Below are 24,057 nucleotides of genomic sequence, written 5' to 3'. Positions count from 1 at the left end.
GCAGCCCAAGTCTCCGACAGTAAATGAAGGCGGTGCATATACATAAAATAGCATTATTACTTAGCCTTAAGAAAGGAAGGAAATTAAAAAAAAAAAAAGAAAAAGAAAAAAACTAATGGAGGAAATTCTGACATGTAGTATGAATGGATGAAGCTTGAAGACCTCACGCTAAGAGAAATAAACCAATCACAAAGGGACAAATACTGTATGACTCCCCCTACGTGAGGTACTCAGGACAGTCAAGAATATAGAGAGCAGAATGGTTGCCAGGGGACAGGGAGAATGGGTATTTATTATTTAATGAATACAGAGTTTCGATTTGAGAAGATGAAAACTACTGGAGATGGCTGGTAGTGACAGCTGTGCTACAATATGAATGGACTTGTTGTTACACAAATACACACTTAAAATATTTAAAATGGTCCATTCTGTGTATCTTGTAGGACATTAAAAATAATATAGCCTGACATACTAATAGAACAAAAAATCCACATGATTGTCTCAACAGATGAATAAAAATATCTGACTAAAATCAACATCCTCTCAGCAAACTAATAATAGGCAAGCAATCCAAAGGGTTGTTTTATAAAATCAGGTATACTCACACCATGGCTCTTACAAGAGTCTCCCAACTGCTTCCAATATAATCTGCCAGCCTGTGCCAGAACAATCTCACAATGCAATCTGATCATATTCCCTCTGCCCTCCGCAACTACGCCCCGGCCGGTAGGAGCCTCACACAGGAGGGTGTTAGGACAGACGTCCTGTGTCCTGGACAGGAACCCTTCCGGCAACTGGTCCAGCCTATCGTTTCCTCAGCTGCAGTTCCCACTCTGCCCACTGTCACACCCCTCCTCGTCCACGCCCCACAAACTTCAGTCATGTTTCACATTACTCTGCCTCAGCTCTGGCAGCTTCCCAGTTTCCCCCATCCCTCAATTATGGGATAAAAACCTCCCCTTCGAAACCTTTCTGAATTCTTCTGCAATCAGAGAGAAGGCATCAGCTATTCTCTCTGTTAAGACTTCAAATGTTTTTATATATGTCTATGATAGCATGTAGAATATTTTGACGCATTTAGGATTCTATATGTTGATTTGCTTACTCTCTTAAACTCATGTTCCTTGAGGAAAGTGATTAAATTGTGCTCTCTATGCCTGGGGCGAGAATATGGAAGACAATAAATGTTTGGTAGCTCAATCAATAAGTACACTAGAACAGGGGGCTTCATAAGGGCTTTGTAAAACTTCTGCCTTACGAGCTGGTGAAAAAAATGGGTTCCATGGCCAATGAAATGTAAGAAGTGCTGCATTCTATAACCTCTTCTTAGAGATCCGCAACACACATCTGAGTACCGAAGATTCTGAGAAGTGCAAACCTCTAAACCTGTAGCCCATTTATACTCCTATTAACATCCTGTAGAACTAGTATTCAAAGTAATGTGCTTTCCTTCCAGAAGTGTCTGCATGGCTCAGTCATTTAAGCATTGAACTTTGGCTCAGGTCATGATCTCAGGGTTCATGTGTTTAAGCCCCACATTGCAGGGTCTCTGCTGTCAGTGTGGAGCCTGCTTCAGATCCTCTGTCTCCCTCCCTCTCTGCCCTTCCCTGCTCTCTCTCTTAAAAATAAAAAAATGTAAAAAAAAAATGGAGGTCAGTGAGCCTGAGTGGCTCAGTCAATTAAGTGTCCAACTCTTGATTTCAGCGCAGGTCGTGATCTCACAGTTCATTAAGTTTGAGATCCACATGGGGCTCCATGCTGATAGTTCAGAGCCTTCTTGGGACTATTTCCCTCTTCCTCTCTCTCTGTCTCTCTCAACTACAGTTAAAATAGAACATAAAAAAATGAAGTAACATGCTTTCAGAAACACTGCCATTACCAGGTGAAATATTTCTGACATGTTTAGATGTCTATAATACTGTCTCATAATTAACATGTTATAGAAAGCTCTGCAGCTTAAGTTTTATGTTCCTCTATCCCATAGAGTATATAAGAAATAGGAGAAATTCTCTGCTATAATTCTCCCTTGATCCGCTGTTAGTAGGACCCGGCTGCCACCGAATGGAACAGAATCCTAGAGACAGAGGCTGGCATCCCACTCACCAAGTAAGCACTGTTAGGCTTCCCTGCCAAGCCTCAAATTTATCAAGGAAACAGTACTCTGCCATGAGACACCAGTGCAAAGGAGATTGCTTGGTTTCATGACAGAAGAACAACGTCTCTGATGTGGAGCTAAACAGAGTGTCTCGGGCCATGACTGGGTATCCAGAGCAACTAATTTATGATCCTATTCTTCAGCACCAAGCACTAGGAACAGAGCTGAGTCATCAACCCCACAGAATGTGCTCGGTCTGCATGTAGTTTTAGCTATTGTAATTGGGAGTTCATGTCTATAGGAAATCTTCTCTGTCGAGTTCAGAAAATTTTATGATTATTAACCAACACAACCCTTTATGGGAAAAAGCATGTGAAAAATCCTGCCACCTGGGAAGAAATACTGAATAACTTGCATTTATAGTTTGGTGGTGGCACACCTGGCTGTCTTTTTAGTCTTTCTTTCAGTGAATGAGAGAAATTAAATACAAACTGACTTATGCATAACTGGTAACATTCAAAGAAACTAATAATTTACTTTTTCAAAGAATTTGAAATTCTAAATTGCTGACTTTTCATTTTCTAAGAAATCCTTTTCTGATTTGCTGTTTCATACACAAACAATTCATATATCTGTTCTTGAATGTAAATGATGCTCTTGAATACTTTAAAATAATTAAGAGAGTGGGGGATTTAAGCTAGTCTGAAGTAAACAAACTTGTTAACCATTTCAGGAAAAAGAGAGTACAGAAAAAGAGAAATGATTAAAACTATAGGAAAATATATAACACCTTTTTCATCACCTACAGCCAACAATGCCTAAACCATGTTTAATATTTCATCTTTGGCAAGAGGGTTAAGGAGGCAGTACAAACGTGGAAAGGAAGGTACTTACCTAGGCTAGAATTGCCTTTTGCTACAGTAATGGTCTTCTCAAGAGATTCTTTGGTTATATTTTGGAGCATGACACACTCGGCAGTTGATGTCAGGGAGCTCTGCTGAATTAAGAACTCAGAGGCCTGACAGAAAAGAATAAATAAATAAGTCACATTGGAAGGAAAACAAGACTTTGGAGTATGATTTCAACATCACCCATATTCTCTAACTGGTTGTGCCTTCTTCAGCAGGAAGCTAGAACCAAAACAAGTTCATAGGTTGAATTCTGAAAATCTCAGCCCTTGCTGAGAGCACTTGCTCCCAAAAGAGACGAGCCGGGATCCTCGAACATATTACATCTTCCAACCTTGTCATAATATACAATACATGTCTTTTAAATGTTACCTTTCCAGCCACATCAGAAAGCACAGAAGGAAGTTCTGCACTTGATGTAATTTCAGTTGGCAGGTGAGATTCAGTCCATGCTCCTGAGTTCTCACATTCGTATTGCTGTTCAGTAGCATTTGCAGTTGTGTAATCATTTATGGTAAAGCCAGAGGCAGGTCCCATAGTCAAGTCCACTGAAGGGGGACTCTCGTCCTGTCTTTGCAGGATATTCTGGGTGTACATTTCCTCCAAGGACATGTGTAGATCGAGGACTGGATCTGAAGAACTTTCAGTAACATCCTGACGATGAACAAACAAACAAACAAAAATCATGGCCAGAGTTACATCAATGTATTTTTGTAAGACCATTTCTTAATGAATAACTATTTAGTAGAAATCAAAACACAATTATTCATTACTCAAAAAGCATTAGCTAACATACAAATTCTTCACTTAGCTAACATTCTGTAGGGCTTTATTTTTATACATAAATGCAAATCATAGATGTCATGTTCAACTGTGTTATTCTTGTACTATATAATGTATATGAGAACATTTACATACAATATTATATTCACAAATAAAATTATTTGTAGTTCAATCCACATAGGAAACCTAGTAACTTGTGCTTTCAAATCTTATGTAAATAGTAGTTCAGTTTCAATTAGTATGAAGTTCCTGTTTAAGATCAAGAGAATATTGATTCTGATTTACAAGAATTTCCATGAAAAAATTATTTTGATAGGCACTTGTAGGTATTTATGGAGAACAGAAAGCTATGTTATTCAAACTATTATATGGAAATTTTTCATAAATATTCTGCAAGATATACAAAGGGAATATTAAGAAGGTATATAATAAAGTGCAGGTTCCAAAGTAGGCTCTCTTATTAACAATCTATAGGCATCACTACAGAACTTCTCCTGGTATTATACTTTACTTAATTTCTAAAATTCCCTGAAACTCTAAAATTCTATAGTTTGACATAAATACAGGCATGGACTTAAAACAGACACATTCTATCACTTGTGTGCTTTGAGCAAGCAGTTGCTACATGAACTGCTATTGAATAAACATATCAATTTTCCCTACATTCTGATATTAATATTTTCAAAGTATAAAAGTAGCATATGAATACATTATCATCAGCAAAGATTCAAGCCATGCAGATATATATGTGTGTGTGCTTATGGGGTACAATATGAAAGCCTTCCCTTATGGCTCCCACTCCCATTATCTTCCCTGGTAGAAATGGCTAAATCAGTTGGATGTCTGTCTGAAGTTTTTATTTATTTGCATAATAAATATGCATAAGTACATGTGCCTACTCACACATACTACATGCACTTGTACATTTTTAAAACCTAACCAAAACCATTAAGTAGAACGTTTTCACTTTGTTTATTGAAGTATCTTTGTATCTTGAAAGGCCCTGGAGCGCAGACTCTGACGTACAGGCTCATGGCATCACTAGTTATACTCTGTGTCATGGTCCCCTCATCTATTAATTGGGGAAAATTAAAGGACCTAGTTCAGGACTCTTGGGAGGACAGAGAGAATTAATACCACTAAGTACTGGGATGTCTGGGTGGTTAAGCATCTGTCTCCTGCTCAGGTCATAATCTCAGGGTTTCTGAGTTTGAGCCCCACATTGGGCTCTGTGCTGACAGCTTGGAGCCTGGAGCCAGCTTCGGATTCTATGTCTCCATTTCTCTCTCTGCTCCTTCCCAACTTGTGCTATCTTTCTCTCTCTCAAAAATAAACATTAAAAAAATTAAAAATAAGACCACAATGTACTAATAACATATCTGATTTTAGAGAAATGGCCCACTAATTATTAGCCATTGCTGTTATTTTTATTACATATCTGTGCATATGAGAAAATTTATTTAGTATAAACTAGAATTATGGGTCAAATGATATGCACACTTAGATGTTGGTATATATTGCCAAAGAGTCTTCTAATTTTCTCTCACAAAAATATGGGAATACCTATTAACTGATCTTGCCAACCCTAAATTAGTTTGCTAATTTGATCTGAAAGAAACATATTCTAAATAAATATCAAATTTAGAGTCTACTATGCATGCCCCTGACAATTAGTGAGGACACAAAAACTGTATATCTTCTGTCAACACTCTCTTCGTATATTTTCTCCAACTTTTCATCAGGGGATTTCCACTTGTTCCTGTCATTAACACATTGTGTATGGAAGTCTGTGATATATGCCACAAATATTTCCCCAGCCTTTACTTGTCTTTTAAGATTGTACATGTTATACTATGTAGATGTATATGCAAAGATTAAATTCTTTATGTAATCAAGGATAATTTATGGAATGAAATTCTTTATGTAATCAAACTGTCAAATTATTTTTGGGCTTCTGGGTTTCATAAGTTGCTTAATAAATCCTTTCACAAAGTAAATGAGTATTTTTGTTTTATAAATGCTTTCTTTTCAGATTAAGTTTTAATCCTTCTGCAATTAATTTCAGGGTGTGGCAAGAGATACGGTCTCTGTTTTTCATAAAAGGTCAATCCAATTTTCCAATACAGCCTGTTACATTCTTCTTCTTCTGTGTAAGTTCTCATCTCTCTGGAATTATCAAATATCCCTGGTACAAGGAACTGAGCCAAGTGGGGTATCACACGAGCAAGGAGCATCTTCAGACTCTTGGGGAACAGTGACAGGAAACCATCGTCCTCCACAGCTGTCCTTGAACCTGATGGCCCATTCACCCAACTTTACTGATTTCATTCTAATGAAAAATAACAATGCACTTACTACAGAATTATCTTCTGTATGACTATATTAATTATAATATTTAGCAGTAAATCATCTTCCTCAGACCTCAAATAGAGGTAACAATTAAAAACTGCTTTTCATCACAAACAGAGGTCAAGCCGCCCTCTAAGTAAGCTAAGGTTTACTATAAATCATGTAACAGAAATTTCCATGCATTATTCATAAAGGAGTTAACACCGACACACAGAAAAGAAAGAGCTAATCAACACAGCAGACAACATACGCCTACTTCAGAAACGTTTCTGGGTGCTGAACAACCAACCGAGTTTTATTTTTAAAAGTCTTATGGATCTAAAAGAAAAAGCAGCTCTTCCCCTGTAAGATGTTCAAAAATAATTCTATAATTTCCCAGTGCAACTTGGTACCTAAACTGAAGTCTCACAAAAAATCCACATTAATATATGCCTCTACTTGATACAGTCTTGTTCTCAGGGAAACAAAATGAGAGACAGGTTAAATAAAAATGTCAAATACACTTATAAACAGATTTTTTAAAGGGAATTAATCAGTGAGGTGACAACTGGGCATGCTATTTACTCAGATGATTTATTTACATAGACCAGGTAAATACTGAAACAGTTACAGGACACAACCTGCTTTTCTCAATGAGCAGTCCACCACAAAGTCTCTTCATACTGGGGGAAGTGCACTTAAGTACAGCTGCCCCAACTTACCATCATTCTCTCACTCTTTCTGAGAGAAGATATGGTACTTCCTCTACTGTTTGTACACTGACCTCCTGAGCGAAAGAAGTGACTGTTTTTATGCCTTGAGAGCCTGTAGGTTTGTCATTAGGCTTCCGCATCATTCTCATCATTCTGACCAGAGGGCCTTAGTTAGTTTTTGATACTAACCCCTCTCTCTTTGTTTCAGAAAGAAACACACATTTTAAACATGGGTGTGAAGGCAGCAATATTTGATACTACAGAATGACTCTAAGTGAAAATCTATAGGAATAGGTAGATTTTTAAAAATTTATTTATTTTAGAGAGAGAGTACAAGCAGGATGGGGGCAACGAGAGAGAGAGAGAGAGAGAGAGAGAGAGAGAGAGAGAGAGAGAGAGAGAGAGAATCCCAAGCAGGCTCCACACTCAGCATGGAGCCCAACATGAGTTTGATCTCAGGACAAAAATCAAGACTGAGCCACCCAGTTGCCTCAGATTTTTTTGTTTTTTTTTTAAATCATGGAATCCATTAGCTGTATTTTGTATGCAAGGTGCAAGAAGGGGCTTCTATCTTGACAAATGCTGAGTTCCCCTTGCACTAGAATCAACAGCATTTCCTAGTGGGACCAATATAATGAACGAGGGACATGTGCCAAACTGGTAACCATTTCATCCCTGGGGTGAGAGCCCGTGTGGATGTAAAACAAGGGTGAGGTGTGGGAGTGTGGATAAGGAGTGGAAAGGAAGATTCACTATATAAGTATTTAGTCTTTTTAATATTTAAAAGTCTAAAACAGGAAAAAATAAATGAAAGCGTCCTCTTCCAACACCATGTTGAGCTTTTAAACAAAAGTCTACAAGCACTTAAGTTTGGAAAACAATGATTTCTGCATTTTGTTATGTCTGTGAAGGTGACAAGGAAAAAGGAATAAAAAGAAAAAAAACAATTAAAACCTGTAAGAATAAGAAAATCCACTGGGTTTTTGCCTTTAAAATTCACATTTCAATGACTTGCCTCTATTAGTCCAAAAGTCATAAGTATTTTTCCGATTCCTGAGTAATGGTTATTTTCCTTAAACTGCTAAGTGATACTCAAACTAAGCAAACACTACTCTTTAAAAAATCAAAATCAAAACAGGCTCCCGGATGGGAGAATTTGGGGCAAAAAAGCTCCAACGTATGTCTACAGGCCCTTGGTATCCAAGCTAGTAGTCTGGCCTGCTCTGAGTGATTAGTTCTCACAACTTCTGGTAGAATACGTGACCAAGGTCAGCAACTTCTCATCGAGGTAAGGAAAAGGTGAAATTACTTGTGCATTTCCAACCACCAAGACTATTACGTATCTAGCAATGTAAAGTCAAAACCGCGAGGAATCACTGAGATCCTCACATTCTCTTTTATACTTCTTCCAGATCAGTATTGAGTCTTCTCTGTCTTAACTATCATATACAATATGATTTTATTTTATCAATTAAAGCATTCCAACATGAACTAGCTTTTAAGAAAAATGCCCAGCTCTAAATTCCATTTCAAATTGTCATTCTGCCTTTTTAAAATAAACTTAGTGCCAAAACCAGGAAGATGGATGCATCATCGAGTCTTTTATTTATGTACAATTTTCTAGTAAATATCTTGGTGCTATGAAGATACCACACAACAAAAACAAAAATAAAAAACAATGCTGCAGCGATTTACCATGATGCAGAAACAATCCTACTTGCTAAGAAAAACTGAAAGCATACAGGAGTTTCACAATGTGTTTTAAAACACCCTCATTAATGTCTTCTTTGTTGTTTGTAGTTTAAATATTTCAGTTGATAGGCAAGCTTGCCAAAATTTGCTTCAACAAAAGAGTAAACTGCTTAGGGACAAAAAAAAAAAGAGGAGGCAAATAGACTTCAGTAAGCCAATATGTTGTGCTGCATACAGCCAGCATTGGCCCTGTAAAATATATGCCTCTCAGTATGCAGATTGTGTAATCCCTTTAAGTAACAATTACTAAATTAAACAATGCAATCTGTCCCACTGGCAAGAAGTGTGCTATGCTGTGGATTAGGAAAGTCCATTAGGAGATGAACTCAGCTTCCAGCCCTGAGGCCAGTAAAGACTGAACACATTCCAGATAGGACACAGTCACACAGACCAGCTCAGGTGTGGTGAGAGAGGAGCAGCTGCTCCATTCAAGATTATACCTTGCAAACCAATTCCAGGAGATTTCCCGGCATCATTTGCAAGGATAACAGGTGCACCTTGAACATGAAAGAAAAGGCTTTGAAAATGTTCTGGCCAAAAAATTCCTTGTTAATCAGGAAAGGAGGAAAAGTGTGCTTGACTTGTGGAAATTCTGCTCTCCATCTTGTTCAAACACACAGATCTCCTTCCCACTGAATTTACTTTATGTGGAAATATGTTTAAGAAAGTTAAAGTAAGTTATTGTCCAGCTTTCTTTCTTCATTTTTAATGTTTATTTACATACATTTCCAACACACAAGAATAAAGAAAACATATCCATATATGAACTCTTGGCTCAGATTTAACAGATGCTAACATTTTGCCATATTTTCTTCAATCTCTCTTTCTTCTTAAAAGGATATAGCTCATTACAGATATAGCTGAATTCCTATGCTTCCTTCTTTTGCAAAGAATAATTTCTTTCCTGAAGTTAAAAATGTTGTTTCCAGGCACCTGAGTGGCTCAGTCGGCTGAGCATCTGACTTCGGCTCAGGTCATGATCTCATGGTTCGTGGGTTTGAGCCCCGCATCAGGCTCTGTGCTGACAGTTCAGAGCCTAGAGCCTGACACATTCTGTGTGTTCCTCTCTCTCTGCCCTTCCCCTATAGACACTGTCTCTCTCTGTGTCTCAAAAATAAATAAATGTAAAAAAACATTTTTTAAATATTGTTCCCACACATACTCATAAAATACAGTGAAATATTTTGTCTATCAGTTTCAAGAAAATATTTTTAAAAATCCAACAAATCAACTGAAACATAGGCAACACAATACAAAAATTGTCAAAAGATATGAAGAGGCCACTGATAGAAGTTAAAACCAAATGAGCAATACATGAAACAGTGTTCAGCCCCACTAGAAATCAGAATGCCAAATCCAAATAGTAAGATACCATTTCACACTCAGACAATTGGATATGTTTTAAAATATTACTTATTAAACATCAGAAAAGTATATCACCAAGAAGATGAATGGAGTCAGGGCACTTATGCCAATAATGTATTTCTAAAATATACTTGGCACAGATATGTCAAATAGTAACTAGATTCTTCATCCAGTGATGTTTAAGCATAGTTTGCCGTTCACTGTGACTTCTATGTAAAGTATTTTTCGGCATCCTTTTATATAAAAACATATAACAGCATTAAATTTAACTTGCTGGTAAATATTAAGAAACATTTTACCATCCAGCTCTGCATGAAAATCAATTTTAAAATCATTAAGAAAATAAAGTTATACTTGTGATTTTTCTAATAGACACAGATAGCTAAAAACACAATTTGAGAAATACATTTCACTAAAGTTTTCCTTTCTAATATGCAAATCCTAATCAAAGCTTTGAACCCTTGCATCTATCATCCTCGACAACAGAACAATTTAACTAGTACTTAGTAGTCTCCTAAAAGATGCTCAGTCAGCACTACCTGAAGGAAACTGCACTTTAGTCTGAATGAATCAATGGCTGGAGAAACACAATGCCTCTAACATGGTACTGCCACAGTCTCCCGTAAACACTGACCTCTGGAAAACCACACAGAAGGCTCTCCCACAAGTAAAATGACAATTCCTTTGTACCTTGGGAGAAGAAGATGGAAGGGAGGGACCGTAGTTCAGGCCATCGCTACAAGCACTGCCATGAAGAGATAAAATAGAGGCTTGAGTAGAGTAGATACTGTCGTTATCAGGAGAGTACTGAGACTCAAATGTAGATTCATCTGCTAAGTCAGGCTCATTTGTGTCCACCTAGGCACAAAAATAATAATACCAGTTGGAAATTCTTTGTTACATATATGACAAGTCTCCACTTGAGACTAAAAAGCATACTGGCAGTATTCATTCTATTTCCTACATGACCCCCTTCTTACTCTCCAACACATCACAGACAGACTAATGCAAGACAGCAAGGACAAACCAGGGCTGGTATCAGTTATTTATTCCAACAATAAAAGGGCAAAGGTAAAAATTAAAAAACAGCTTGAAGCAATTCTAAGTTTAAAAAGTTCCATAAATTAAGGAAAATATTTACTTTTTCCAGTTCCCATTATTTTTAAAAAATAAGTACCCAATTCCTAGAAATGTCTAATAAAATGAACAAGGTCAACACCTTCCCTATTCAACTAAAATACACTCAACAAGTTTATTAAATTTTATTTATTAAATTTATTAAATGTACTAAATTTTATTAAATTTTATTTATTAAGTTGAATTAAAATTCAGCAAGGCAGCCAGGGAATTATCTATGTATAGAGTCCACTAAAACAATATATTTAAAATTACTTTTAACTAGATTTTAAAACCATTCAAGTTGCAAACTCGGAACCTTGTGGTGATCATCAGAAACCAGAAAGAATATCTGTGATTCCATGCTGAAATTATACTAACAAACAAGGAACCTAATTATGGTTATGGGGAAGCTACAACACTATAAACTCCTATTGTTGGAAAACTCATACAAAGTAGAGAATTTCACTGTATATTATCTAAAACTCCTATTACTATTGGGGCACCTGGGTGGTTCAGTTGTTTAAGCAACCAACTCTTGAATTTCGACTCCGGTCATGATTTCATGGTTCATGGCACTGAGCCCCGCAAAGGACTCTGTGCTGACAGCACAGAGCCTGCTTGGGATTCTCTCTCTCTCTGTCTCTCTGTCCCTTCCTCCTCATGCTCTCTCTCTCTCTCAAAATAAACTTTAAAAAAATAAATAAATAAAACTCCTATTACTATCTTCTGTGGCAGAACCAAGGGAAACAATCAACTCATGATGAGCTTGAAGCTCCTTTACAGTTCACTTAGAGTTACACCTCAGAATACATAGAACTGACATAAATACTACCTTCTCCAAAACTATCAGTGCTTTCTGTCTTGGTGGCAAAATCCCCAGTGTTCTACTTCTCTGTGATTTCAACTTACGTGTTTTGCCAGTAGAAGAATTCTAACATTACTACCGGGTCACATTCTTATAAAAACATGGTAAGAAATCAGATAGGTTGTTTACATGTGACTCTCTTTCTAATAATATATTTTAAATATATGTTCAAATTCATTAGTGTACTACTTTGTGGAGATTTACCCCTCACAAGTATGTATCATGTAGAACAATCTAGACAGTAAATACTTAACACTGCTATCCAGATAGATGGTATTAACTAAGCTGTGTGCAATGGATTATTAGTATTATAATGTGATTATTGTTGCATTTAATATAATAATATACACCAAAACTCTCCAAAAGGCAATTTTAGGAGCTGGTTAATATAAATACTAATAAGGAAAACTATCTCCCAAAAATTAGGATTATCAAAATCAAGGAAATAATTCATACTTTGTTTTAAAGCAATACATGCACAATTGCTTATAAATACATAATGGAGAATGTCACAGGTTTTAAACCTTGCTTTAGTCTGATACACTGAAACAAGAATAAGTTAGGCATATTCCTTTCTAGTCATACAGGGCAATGTCTGCCCAAAAGAAAAGTTAGGTCAGGAACCTGGCTTTAATAGGAGTAATGGAATAAGATGTACAATTTGTTATATTTATGTTGTATAAATGCCACATATTTATTTATATCTGGTATTCAGCTTTATATTTTAATTATTGCTATAGTATTGTATCCTCTACCAGACTGTAAGGTTCTAGGAGCAAGATTCATGTGTTATTCATCAAAGTGACCTCCACTGGTCCACAAACACATTTGTTCCAAAAAATGATTTTATATATACATCAAGTAAAAATAAAATTTTAATTAAAAAGTTTCTGGCAAATCAGTGATGTTTATATTCTGTAATTTGAGAAAACATGGGTTTTGACTATCTTGGAAATTTTTGTGTTCTGATTAACTCAATTTATATATTTTCACATTATTTGTATCAAATGGAAAAAATATACTTGTTAATAACCTCATTAAAAGGTAGCCAAAATAACTGATTAACGACTGAATACTAAAAACAGTAATACAAATGCCTAGAAATGGCCCAAGTATGAAATTAGAACAATCAAGTGTTTCAACAACTTTTGGTATGACTTAAAGATTAATTCTACTAGTTGTCAGAATGCATTGGTAACTGAATTTCCTCCCCAAATCCAACAAATAGTTTTCACACATATTATGATTTTTCTACCTATTTTGAACTATTGAGAACCACTGCAGTTGAAATGAAAATGTTGCTTTCCAAAATATAATGAATAATGAGTAGAGATTTCAGATTTCAGAATATTTTGAAAGGCAAAATATAAGACATGTAAGATTTCTGAAAGAAAGCTCGATAAGTTGTGGCCACTAACCAGAGCCAAGTCAGCCCTGAAGACGGCTCTGTCAGTCAGCCCTTCCTCCTCGCGGGAGTGTGACCGGTAGAGAAAGGAGTCTTCCTTAGCAGAGACATAACCTTCTTCTGGTGAAAGCTGCAGGGAGAATGAGGCTCAGTGTTTGAGGATGCGTGTGAGAGAGAATGGGAAAGAGGAAGGAAGGAAAGGGGGAAGGAGAGGGACAGGAGAAGGATAGAAGAGAAAAGGGAAAAAAAATGGGAAAGTTTTCAAATGATAAATATTCATATTTAATGTTTTTATTTGTTAAAGACAACAAGGATATTTCTTCTAACACCAACACATCAGCTGCTAAATGAAAATCTGTTTTCATTCTTCTTATAAAAGATCATCAAAATCAATTTTTCATATTATAGTAATCTTTTGATCATTTTTATCTGACAAATATTCTGGCTAATCCATGACTTCTTAATATAAAAATTACTAAGGTACTTTTTACGTGTTAAGATATAAAGGAAGTTGAAGGGAAAAAAAAAACATCGAAAAGAAGGATCAACTTCTCTGTGCCATCCTTCACTAGAACATGATTATAAGGCCTATGATTTACCTGACAAGGAATATGAGCGAACTCTACAGTGAAGCCTTTCAATTGAGCATGGTTTAAAAAAAACATAAAAATTCTCTACGTACACAATCTGCTTTTATTATAGTCCTAATATAGGATATTATAACCTTGACCAAATAGACAGAAAACCTAACATTTGTATTCTAATCTCAAATAAAATAGGCTAAAATCTTCAGACTGTCTTGTCTACATCACTCTGTATTAATAACACATGCAGAATGTTCCTCCTTTTCTGTTTTCGTAAATAGATTTCATAGGTTACCAAAGTTCTCTTTGTAATACAAAGTGAGGCATAAAAATTTTAATCAGTATTGCAAATATATTAATAAAACTTACTATTTGAACAAATGCTTTCATAAAGTCAACCACCTGCTATTTGATGTTTATGCAAATATACCTGTGTTTGCTTTAAGAAAGGTGTTATTTGCCCTTTCACTTAAAATATATTTATAAATTGAAAAAGCCCCACAAATATTAAGAATGTCTCTAATATTTATTTGCAATTCAGTGATAAGTGCTATGTTGTAATCATTATACTTAATAAACACACTGATGTTATGTAGCATGAACTGATTAGTTGTTTTTAATACTGTACTAATTAATGACAGGAGGGCTATTCCCTCCCAGGAGGAGAGCCACAAGCTGATAAACCCACTGTGAAAAGTTCAATTTCTTGCTCTGCAGTAATTAGACAAGAAACGTGTTGAAATCAACAGAATGCAGGACCTAAAGCCACACTGACCGAGATTCTACTTTATTCCACTATAGTTAAAGGTTCCACTGTCAGTTGTTAATGCTATTAACTTCTCTAATACTCCATTACATTGGTATAGATGTTTTAAGGCGTATTTCTTTGAAAATACTCGATTCTATATTCACCATGACCTTATGATCCAATTAAAAAAACATCAAAGGTGAACTAGAAAATAATTTAAAGTTACAAATTTATTTCTGATATGTCGGTTTTCATCACTTCTTAAAAAATATTACTCAAAATTAAATCTTTATGCTCACAGAGCCAGTAACCATATTGGTGAAAAGTACCAAATGTCATGATTCATTTATAACAACACCTTCTGAAGCTAAAAGTAAGCCTAAAAGCCATTTTGTTTACAAATTTAAAAAAAAAATCAATAAAGTCTGAATTCTTACAGGTAAAGGCTTGGCTACTCCGATTCTGACAGTTCCTGATGGCGCACCCTTCAGTGCCTGTACCGCTTCTTCAAGACTGCTGTTTTCCAGGTTAACATCATTGACAAACATGAGTCGATCTCCAGGAAGAAGTCGACCGTCCTTTTCGGCAATGCCGCCAGGCACCAAAGAACGAATTACAATCACAGTGCTTGCTGGATCAATGGGATCCTGACAGAATGGGAGGGAAAAAAAAGAAGGAGGTAGCCTTATTTTACAAGGCTACAAGGCAGGGGTGTAGGGAGGGAATGCTTTTATAGATTGGTCACTCTGAATTATAATGGATGTCAACTGGCTTCAAACATCTCAAGAAAGAATTTTCAAGCAACACCGGTAAGAAATGATGGGGTAAAGGCTATCTCCATTTTGCAGAGGAGGAGTTCCCCCTGAAGGACAGCATCCTCAAGTATCAAACTGTTCCTGAGGAGACATTATCACTGTACACATCTCTTTGAAATTATAATTTGACTTTTTGAAAAACTATCCAATTTTATAACTGTCTTTTGAGGCTGGATGTCAGATACAGGATTATTAACAACAGTGTTTGTTAAACAGGATGCTACTGCTGTGGAGTGTACTGAATGACGGTCAGGCCTGCCTTTCTGAAATGAAATGTAGAAAGAGTCCATGCAGCATGTGATGATGCAGTGTTTTCAGATACACGGCAACCCTCATGTTTAGAACAAGGCTCTGCATTCAAGTCCGATGAAGATCACAACTCCCACGAGTCATCAGAGATGGCTCTCTGGTTCAGTACTAATTAATGAGAAGCAATAGCTGTGCTCTCTCGAGAACACGGGCATAAGCATTTCCTCAGTTACTCGGCACAGAACACAAAGCAGGGTAAGGGTGCAGGCCACACTTGACCAATGTAAGTTTATTCATAAATTTAGTCATTTAGTCAAATGACAGGAATCCATATCCAGTTAGAATTCTGTCACTCACTACAGACAAAAGAAATAAGTATTTAACACTTCTAGTCTTACCACTAAAATAGGAACTATCAAATATGAACATAGAAATAAGAATAAATTAGACATACTCCCCCAAAGAACAAAAAAAATTTATTTCTAGGATGTTCATAAACTATATTTTGTATTTTCTTCAAATTCTCAAGAGCTGAGATCTAGAAGAACTCAATGAATTCAATGTTAAAAGAACCCTTCATGATAAATGAATCATATATATCATGATGATTTGCTACAAACAAGGAAATGTCTTTGACAACTAAAATATTAACTGCTTTTTATTATCCACAATATACCTTTAGTATTATATCACTTTTTTAAAAATTGTTTAAAAAAGGATAATTTACCTGATAATCTAAGATGCTAAAACCAAGTCCTTTGTTTCCTTTCACCAGCTCGATATGTTGAACATCAGCCTCCCACATGGCCAAAGGTCCTTGAACCTCCTCCGCATTCTGACCCACATCAGTCATCAGCAGTGCAGGATCCTCTGTCTCCGAGGACCCGGTGAACTCGCCTAGATCTACGTGAGGCTGCATAACAGACCAGGTAGCTCTTATTTCAGAGGCACTAGAGCAGCAGACACATACCAACACCACAAGGGAAAGGGAGAGGCCCCGCATCTGTCCAGAATAAGACACCCACAAATAAGGGTAGCAACAGCATACCATGAAACCTTTACAAATTCAGGTAGGCATTATTAAAGCTGGTAAAGAGGAAGAAATCCCTAACTTGGAACAGGCATTAAAAATGTATGGTTCAAAGATCACCTATAAAAATACACAATGGTTACATCTCAGCAGCAGGACTGTGGGTGGTTTTCACTTTTTACATCAAGAGTCTGAATCACCTCTACAGTCAAAAACAAAATGTCAATCTATTTTGATATTAAAGAAAAAGTATTCTTACGATAAATAACAATTCAAGAGGAAATGGCTATATGTAAAGGTTTTGTAATCTCTGCAAACAAAGGCTCTAAAATGTTGTGACTTGTGCACGTGATTATTTCATCAATAAAGGACCAGGCACAGTAACACAAGATGTAAAGTCAGATTGACCTAGGCTTAAAGACTGTGTCTATGATTTCTTACTGTGCTGCCTTGAGCAATATTCTTAACCAGGACTTCATAGTTACCCATTTGATAGAAGTTTTGAGGATTAAAGGAGGTAACATTTATAAAGCATTTGGCACAGAAACAGGAATACAAAATGTTAGCTTCTTTCAGTAAAAATATATTAAAGTGAATCTAAATTAATTCAATTTCATTTATCTGTATGAACATATCAAATTGAGGAAATGCATGCTTTTGATGATGAAATTCTAGTTGACTTACTACCACTGCTGTTAATTACTGCATACACCAGGGACATGGATGCAAATCTGTCCACCTGCTTTACTGTAATAATCCCCTTTATACCACATTAAAATGTATACGGGTATGCATGGTGCTAGGTTGCTTTCTATACAATTTGGAATTATGTTCCTTATTTACCTGTTCCACTCCTATGAATATTACATTCTTCAAAGTTTTCAAAATGATTCCACTGTACTGATTCCTACAGTATAATGTAAATCAAATCCTAACATCATGTCTCATTATACCTTAAATGAGATTTAACTAGACTGCAGATTATGCACAATTCAAATTCAAATATCAAATGAAAGAAAAAAGGCTAAAAGTTTTTTAGATGCCATTTAGACTCCCCATTATTTATTCTGATTAGTCTCCTATCTAATACCTTTTCCATCAGCTCAGTATCACATAAGGCCAGGCTGTCCAGTTCGGACTGGGCGGTGGGTGGTGCAGTTCGTCGGCAGCACACCATTGTCACTTCGATGGGCAGCTCTTTTAAAATATTTACCACATCTTGGTGATTTTCCCCAAGCAAAGTTATGCCATTCACCTGCGCAAAAAGAGAAGTTGCTCAAGAAAGAAGATTCATAACAAGAATACTCTTTTGAAATCAATCTTTTATTAAATAAATAGGAATTTTATTCCAGTGATTACCATTGTTCTGCTGTGCTCAGAACTACAGTCACTTACATAGTTGACCTAAAACAACTCACATGCAAGTTTACAGTTGTGTTGGAAATGCGCCTTCTAAAGCCCTAACAGAATAATCACGATCTTCCACTCATGATTCATGTGCCAGTGTAGTAGGTGGGAAAAAGAGAGGTAATAAAAACAATACACAGGGATGAAGGGAAAAGGAAGAGATTATTTTACAAAGTGACATTTTATATCATTAAGCAAAAAACTTAAAATGGAAAACGGTACATACTATGTGCCAGTATGCTTTTAAAAGTCAGGGGAAAGAATATATTCAAACTTTTTTAGTTATTCTTTAAACATATCTGGAAGACTGCACATTACCAAATATATAACAGTAGTTACTTAATGAAAGGCGATGAGAACTGGCTGGATTGGCACAGAAAGAGACTCTTTACTGTCCATCTTTATTTTCTTTGTGATTCTGAAACATGTGAAATGTATTATCTAGTCTAAAAGTTGAATAAATGTTTAAAAAATTTAAAAAGAAAGTGTTTATAGTTCTCTGCAGTTAAAACAAACAAGAAATACCCAGCATGGAATTACATCTGAAGATCAATCTACATATAGATTTGAAATTTCTACTTTTGGTGGGTTTTTTACTTGCATATTTTCTCAAGTACCCTCTGGAGGAGAAATTTAAAATAAGAACGTACTTATTATGCATGCTATTATTACACAGTAAGTCCCCTGCAGCCTTTTGAGAATTTTACTTAAGGGGATGAAGGCATGGAATAGCTCCTTACTTCCAGTAGCTCATCTCCACTGAAAAGCTTCCCACTATGTCCAACAGGACCTTCTGGTAGAACGGATCGGATAAAGTGATGTCCCACTGTTGCTTCCAGACTTATTCCCAACCCACTGCTCTCACTGAACTTGCTCACGTGAGCCACCTGAAAGGAGAAAATCTTCATGAATCTAGCATTTTTTCATTTGTTTTTTTCATCATGTATATAGTGTATGTTCACCTCAAAATAGTCAACTTTCTCACAAAAGCTTCAAAAATCTTATTATAGATCTGCAAAGCTTTGGAGCTTTGCCTCTGAAGGAGTACTGATTATCTATCAATTTTAGTAACCAACACAAACCCCGAAGGAGGAGCTAGGTAGAAGCATACAAGACACTCTGCAGGGCCTAAAGATGCTAGTAACAGATGGAGGGTCATCTAAACTACCACAGGTAAAATCAAACACCTGAACTCCAACAACAGTATAGAAAAGACACATACTTAGCACTTAAATTATGTCCTAGACACTGGGCTCACTTCATTACATAGACTATCTCATATGTTTCTCATAAATAATTCCAATGTCTATCCATGTTTCCCAAATTAGGAAAATGAGATTCAGAAGGGGTCTCTTTCCCAGAGCCACACAGGTATAAAAGAATTTTGACTCTTACGCTGTCTGAACCTGGAGCCCGCATACCTGACCTTATGCTGTATCAACAATGAACAGATTACTCTTATCTGCAAGAGTGGAAGGAGAAAATACAGACTCCAGAAAGAAGACAACCTCAAAGATGCCTGAGTAAGTGAGTGCAAACTGGGGAGATTGGAAAACGGGCCAGCCCGAGACAGGCAGGGGAGGTGGGAGCCCCAGCCCAACACAGGGAAAGCACACAGAGCCCCCGAGAGACAAAGGAAAGATAAAGAAAAACTGAACATGCTGATAGTAGTCTCTAGAGAAGAGCTAAAGAACGTTTAACCCCACATGGAGAGAAAAACTCGAACCCCATACGTAACCACTGGGCAGCGCGAATCCCAAACCCAGGTGGCACAAGGGAAAACAACAGCCCCCACCCCTATACTATCCCAGCAGGGAGTTGGTGGCAGGAGCCACAGATGAAGGGGTGTGTACTTTGCCTCCTGCAGCATACCTCAACTCTGGCAGCCACAGCACAAATCACTGCCGGCTCCAAGAGAAACTTCTCCCTACACCTACAAGATCCCAGCTAAGAAGCCAGCCGCCAAAGTGAATACATCTCATCTGTGGTAGGATAAAAGTGCATGGACTAGGAGTTTGAAGAGAGGTGGGCCTGGAAAATACAGCTTGACTCAGCTGCGGCAGGAAGAGATGGGACTCGTAAGAGTGGCCTGCAGCGCTTAGTTCCAGTGGAGCTTGGGGGCACCGCCATTCTCCTCTCTACATCTACTGAGGCAGGGCCTCTGAGAGGAGCCCCAAAAACCTACTACACCAAACCACGCCTATCTGCTAGGAGGAGCTGCTGCTATTTTTGTACTTATTTTTTATTATTATTACCTTTTTTTACTCTTTTAATTTTTTAAAATTTTACTCTTTATTTTCTTTTTTCCTTTCTCCCTCTTTTTTTTCTCTTGCCATCTAGATATATTCTCCCTTATCTCATCCTTATCTCTCCCCTCGACTGGTTATACACTTTTAGACTGGCCATTGTCCTTTGTTGTCTCTGCCCTTTATTTTTTCTTCTCTTCTTTTCATCCCTTTCCTCTCCCTTTTCTTTTCTTCCTTTCCCCCTTTTAATTTATTTGTTTGTCTGATTTGTCTGTGTGGTTGCGTGCTTCTGTTCCCTGTGTGTTTGTCTGTCTGTTTTCCTCTTCAGGGCTACCCCAAGAAACAAGACAAAGTAAGCATGATGGAGAGTCCCAAATATTGCTGAGTAGGGGAATAAAATAATTAAAGACACAAAAGAAACTGAGAGACACCATTAAAATAACATTTCCTGAAACGACAGGCCCTGGACAGTCAATAAGCCTCCTTTAACAGAGCAATACCAACAGGTGCACAGTGCACAACAAGCTGTTAAAACTGACAAGAGACAGAAAGCTAGCCAAAAGAACAAAATGAAAAAACTCTCCCATGAAGAACCTCCAGGAAGAAGTCAAAGTCACAGAACTGCTCAGAACAGATTTAAGCAACATAACTGAACAAGAATTTAAAACAATTGTCATAAAATTAATCACTGGGCTTAAAAAAAAGCATCAGAGAAGTTACGGATACAATGACTAGGGAATATCGAAATAGGTGTGACGAGTTAAAAAAAAAAGGCTACAAATGAGGTGAATAATAAAATAGAGGTGGCCACCTCAAGGATTGAAGAGGCAGAGATAAGAAAAGGTGAATTGGAAGACACAGTTATAGCGAAAGAGGAAGCTGAAAAAAAGAGAGAAACTGATCCAGGAGCAGGAAAGGAGAATTCGAGACCTGAGTGATACAATCAAACGACAGAGGTCCTGAAGGGGTGCTAGACCAAATTATAACTGAGAATTTCCCAAATCTGGGGAAAGAAATAGACATTCAAATACAAGTGGCACAACGAACCCCCTTAAGATATAATTGGAATCAACCTTCGGCACAACATATCGTAGTGAAACTGGCAAAATATATAGAGAGATTTCCGAAAGCAGCTAGAGATAAAAGGTCCCTAACATACAAAGGGAAACCTAACAGAGTGGTTACAGACCTATCTAATGAAAACTAGGCAGGCCAAGAAGGAATGGCAGGAAATCTTCAATGTGGTGAACAGGAAAAAACATACAGCCAAAAATCCTTTATCCAGCAAGCCTGTCATTCAAAATAGAAGGAGAGATAAAGGTGTTCCCAAATAAAACTTGAGAGAATTCATGACCACTAAACCAGACGTTCAAGAAATCCTAAGAGGGACTCTTTGAGGGAAATGTTGCAAAGAATACAAGGTGCCAGAGACACCCCTATAAACATGAATTCTATGGAAAACACAATGAAACTAAACCCACATTTTTCAATAATAACACTGAATGACACAGGGTAGCAGAATGGATAAAAAAACAAAATCCATCTATTCGCTGTCTACAAGAGACTCATTTTAGACCTGAAGATAGTTACTTCTATCATGTGACTGGAAGCCAAAAGAAAGCCAGAGTAGCCATACTTGTATCAGACAAACTGGACTTTAAAGTAAAGGCAGTAACAAAAGATGAAGAAGGACATTATATAATAATTACAGGGTCTCTCCATCAAGAAGACCTAACAAGTATAAACATCTATGCACCAAATTTAGGACTGCACAAATACATAAAACAATTAATCACAGACAGAAACAATCTTATTGATAAGAATGTTAACTGCAGGGGAATTTAATACTCCACTTATAGCAATGGATAGATCAACCAGACAGAAAATTGCTAAAGAAACAATGGACCTTAATGACACATTAAAACAGATGGAATTGATAGATATATTTAGAATTCTGCATCCTGAAGTTAGGAAATTCACCTTCTTCTCGAGTGCACATGGCACATTCTCCATGATAGACCACATACTGGGTCATAAAACAGCCCTCCATAAATGTAAATGAATAGAGATCATACCATGCACACTTTCAGATCACAATTTTAAGAAACTTGAAATTAACCACAGGAAAAAGTCTGGAAAACCTCCAAAAATGTGGAGGTTAAAAACCACCCTACAGGGGCGCCTGGGTGGCTCAGTCGGTTAAGCCTCCGACTTCGGCTCAGGTCAGATCTCACGTTCGTGGGTTCGAGCCCCACGTCAGGCTCTGGGCTAACAGCTAGCTCAGAGCCTGGAGCCTGCTTCCAGTTCTGTGTCTCCTTCTCTCTCTGCCCCTCCCCCTCTCATGCTCTCTCTCTGTATTAAAAATAAATAAAACATTAAAAAAAATTAAAAAAAAAACCACCCTACAAAAGAATGACTGGGCTAATCAGGCAATTAGAGAAGAAATTAAAAAATATATGGAAACAAATGAAAACAAAAATACAACAATCCAAAATCTCTGGGATGCAGCAAAGGCAATCCTAAGAGGAAGGAATATTGCAGTCCAGGCCTATTTCATCAAACTAGAAAAAGCGCAAATTCAAAATCTAATAGAGCATCTAATGGAACTAGAAGGGGAACAGCAATAGCACCCCACACCCAGCAGAAGAAAAGAAATAATAAAGATCAGGGCAGAAATAAACACTATAAAATCCAAAAAACAGTCAAGGAGATCAATGAAACCAAGAGCTGGTTCATTGAAAAAATAAACAAAATTGATAAACCTCTAGCCACGCTCCTTAGAAAGAAAAGAGAGAGCACCCAGATAGACTAATCATAAATGAAAATGGATCTATTACCACCAATCTCGTAGAAACACAAGCAAACCTTAGAGATTACTATGAAAAATTATATGCCAATAAACTGGACAACCTAGAAGAAATGGACAAATTGCTAAATGCACATGCACTGCCAAAATTCAAACAGGAAGAGATAGAAAGCATGAATAGACTGATAACCAGTGAAGAAATCGAATCCGTTATCAAGAATCTGCCAATGAATAAGAGCCCAGGGCCAGATGGATTCCCAGGGGAATTCTACCAGACATTTAAAGCAGAGCTAATCCATTCCTCTCAAACTATTCCAAAAAATATAAGGAACGTACCTAAACATTATAAAAGCAGTTTATGAAAAGCCCACAGCCAATACTATCCTCAATGGGGAAAAACTGAGAGCTTTCCCCCTGAGATCAGGAACACGACAGGGGTGTCCACTCTCACCACTGCTGTTTAACATAGTGCTGGAAGTCCTAGCATCAGCAATCAGACAACTAAAGGGAGTAAAAGGCATCAGAATTGGCAAAGATGAAGTCAAACTTTCACTTTTCGCAGATGACATGATACTCTACATGGAAAACCCGGCAGACTCCACCAGAAGCCTTCTAGAACTGATCAATGAATTCAACAAAGTCGCAGGGTACAAAATCAATGTACAGAAATAGGTTGCATTCTTATACACCAAAAATGAAGCAGCGGAAAGAGAAATCAAGAAACTGATCCCATTCACGACTGCACGAAAAACCATCAATACCTAGAAGTAAACATAACCGAGGATGTAAAAGACCTGTATGATGAAAACTATAGAAAACTTATGAAAGAGACTGAAGAA

At 37.0% G+C, this 24,057-nt stretch overlaps 1 protein-coding gene across 12 annotated transcripts in view; it reads right to left on the bottom strand.

Moving 5' to 3' along the window:
• Positions 1-24,057, bottom strand: part of MPDZ (multiple PDZ domain crumbs cell polarity complex component) — a 146,547-nt gene that overhangs the window by 66,022 nt on the left and 56,468 nt on the right. For 11 of the 12 annotated variants that reach the window (XM_029920278.1, XM_029920271.1, XM_029920273.1 and 8 more), the window contains exons 14-21: positions 18,907-19,053; positions 17,850-18,014; positions 16,457-16,642; positions 15,103-15,312; positions 13,347-13,463; positions 10,635-10,802; positions 3,376-3,657; positions 2,990-3,113 (exon numbers count right to left, since the gene is read on the bottom strand). In XM_029920278.1, coding sequence (XP_029776138.1) covers positions 2,990-3,113; positions 3,376-3,657; positions 10,635-10,802; positions 13,347-13,463; positions 15,103-15,312; positions 16,457-16,642; positions 17,850-18,014; positions 18,907-19,053 — 1,399 coding nt within the window. The remainder of the gene's footprint in view (positions 1-2,989; positions 3,114-3,375; positions 3,658-10,634; positions 10,803-13,346; positions 13,464-15,102; positions 15,313-16,456; positions 16,643-17,849; positions 18,015-18,906; positions 19,054-24,057) is intronic. The other variant, XM_029920276.1, reaches the window with a different exon arrangement.

Source organism: Suricata suricatta, chromosome 13 (assembly GCF_006229205.1).
Source record: "Suricata suricatta isolate VVHF042 chromosome 13, meerkat_22Aug2017_6uvM2_HiC, whole genome shotgun sequence".
Taxonomy (NCBI): domain Eukaryota; kingdom Metazoa; phylum Chordata; class Mammalia; order Carnivora; family Herpestidae; genus Suricata; species Suricata suricatta.
The sequence above is the reverse complement of the archived record's forward strand: the minus strand, read 5'-3'. Positions and strand labels throughout refer to the sequence as shown.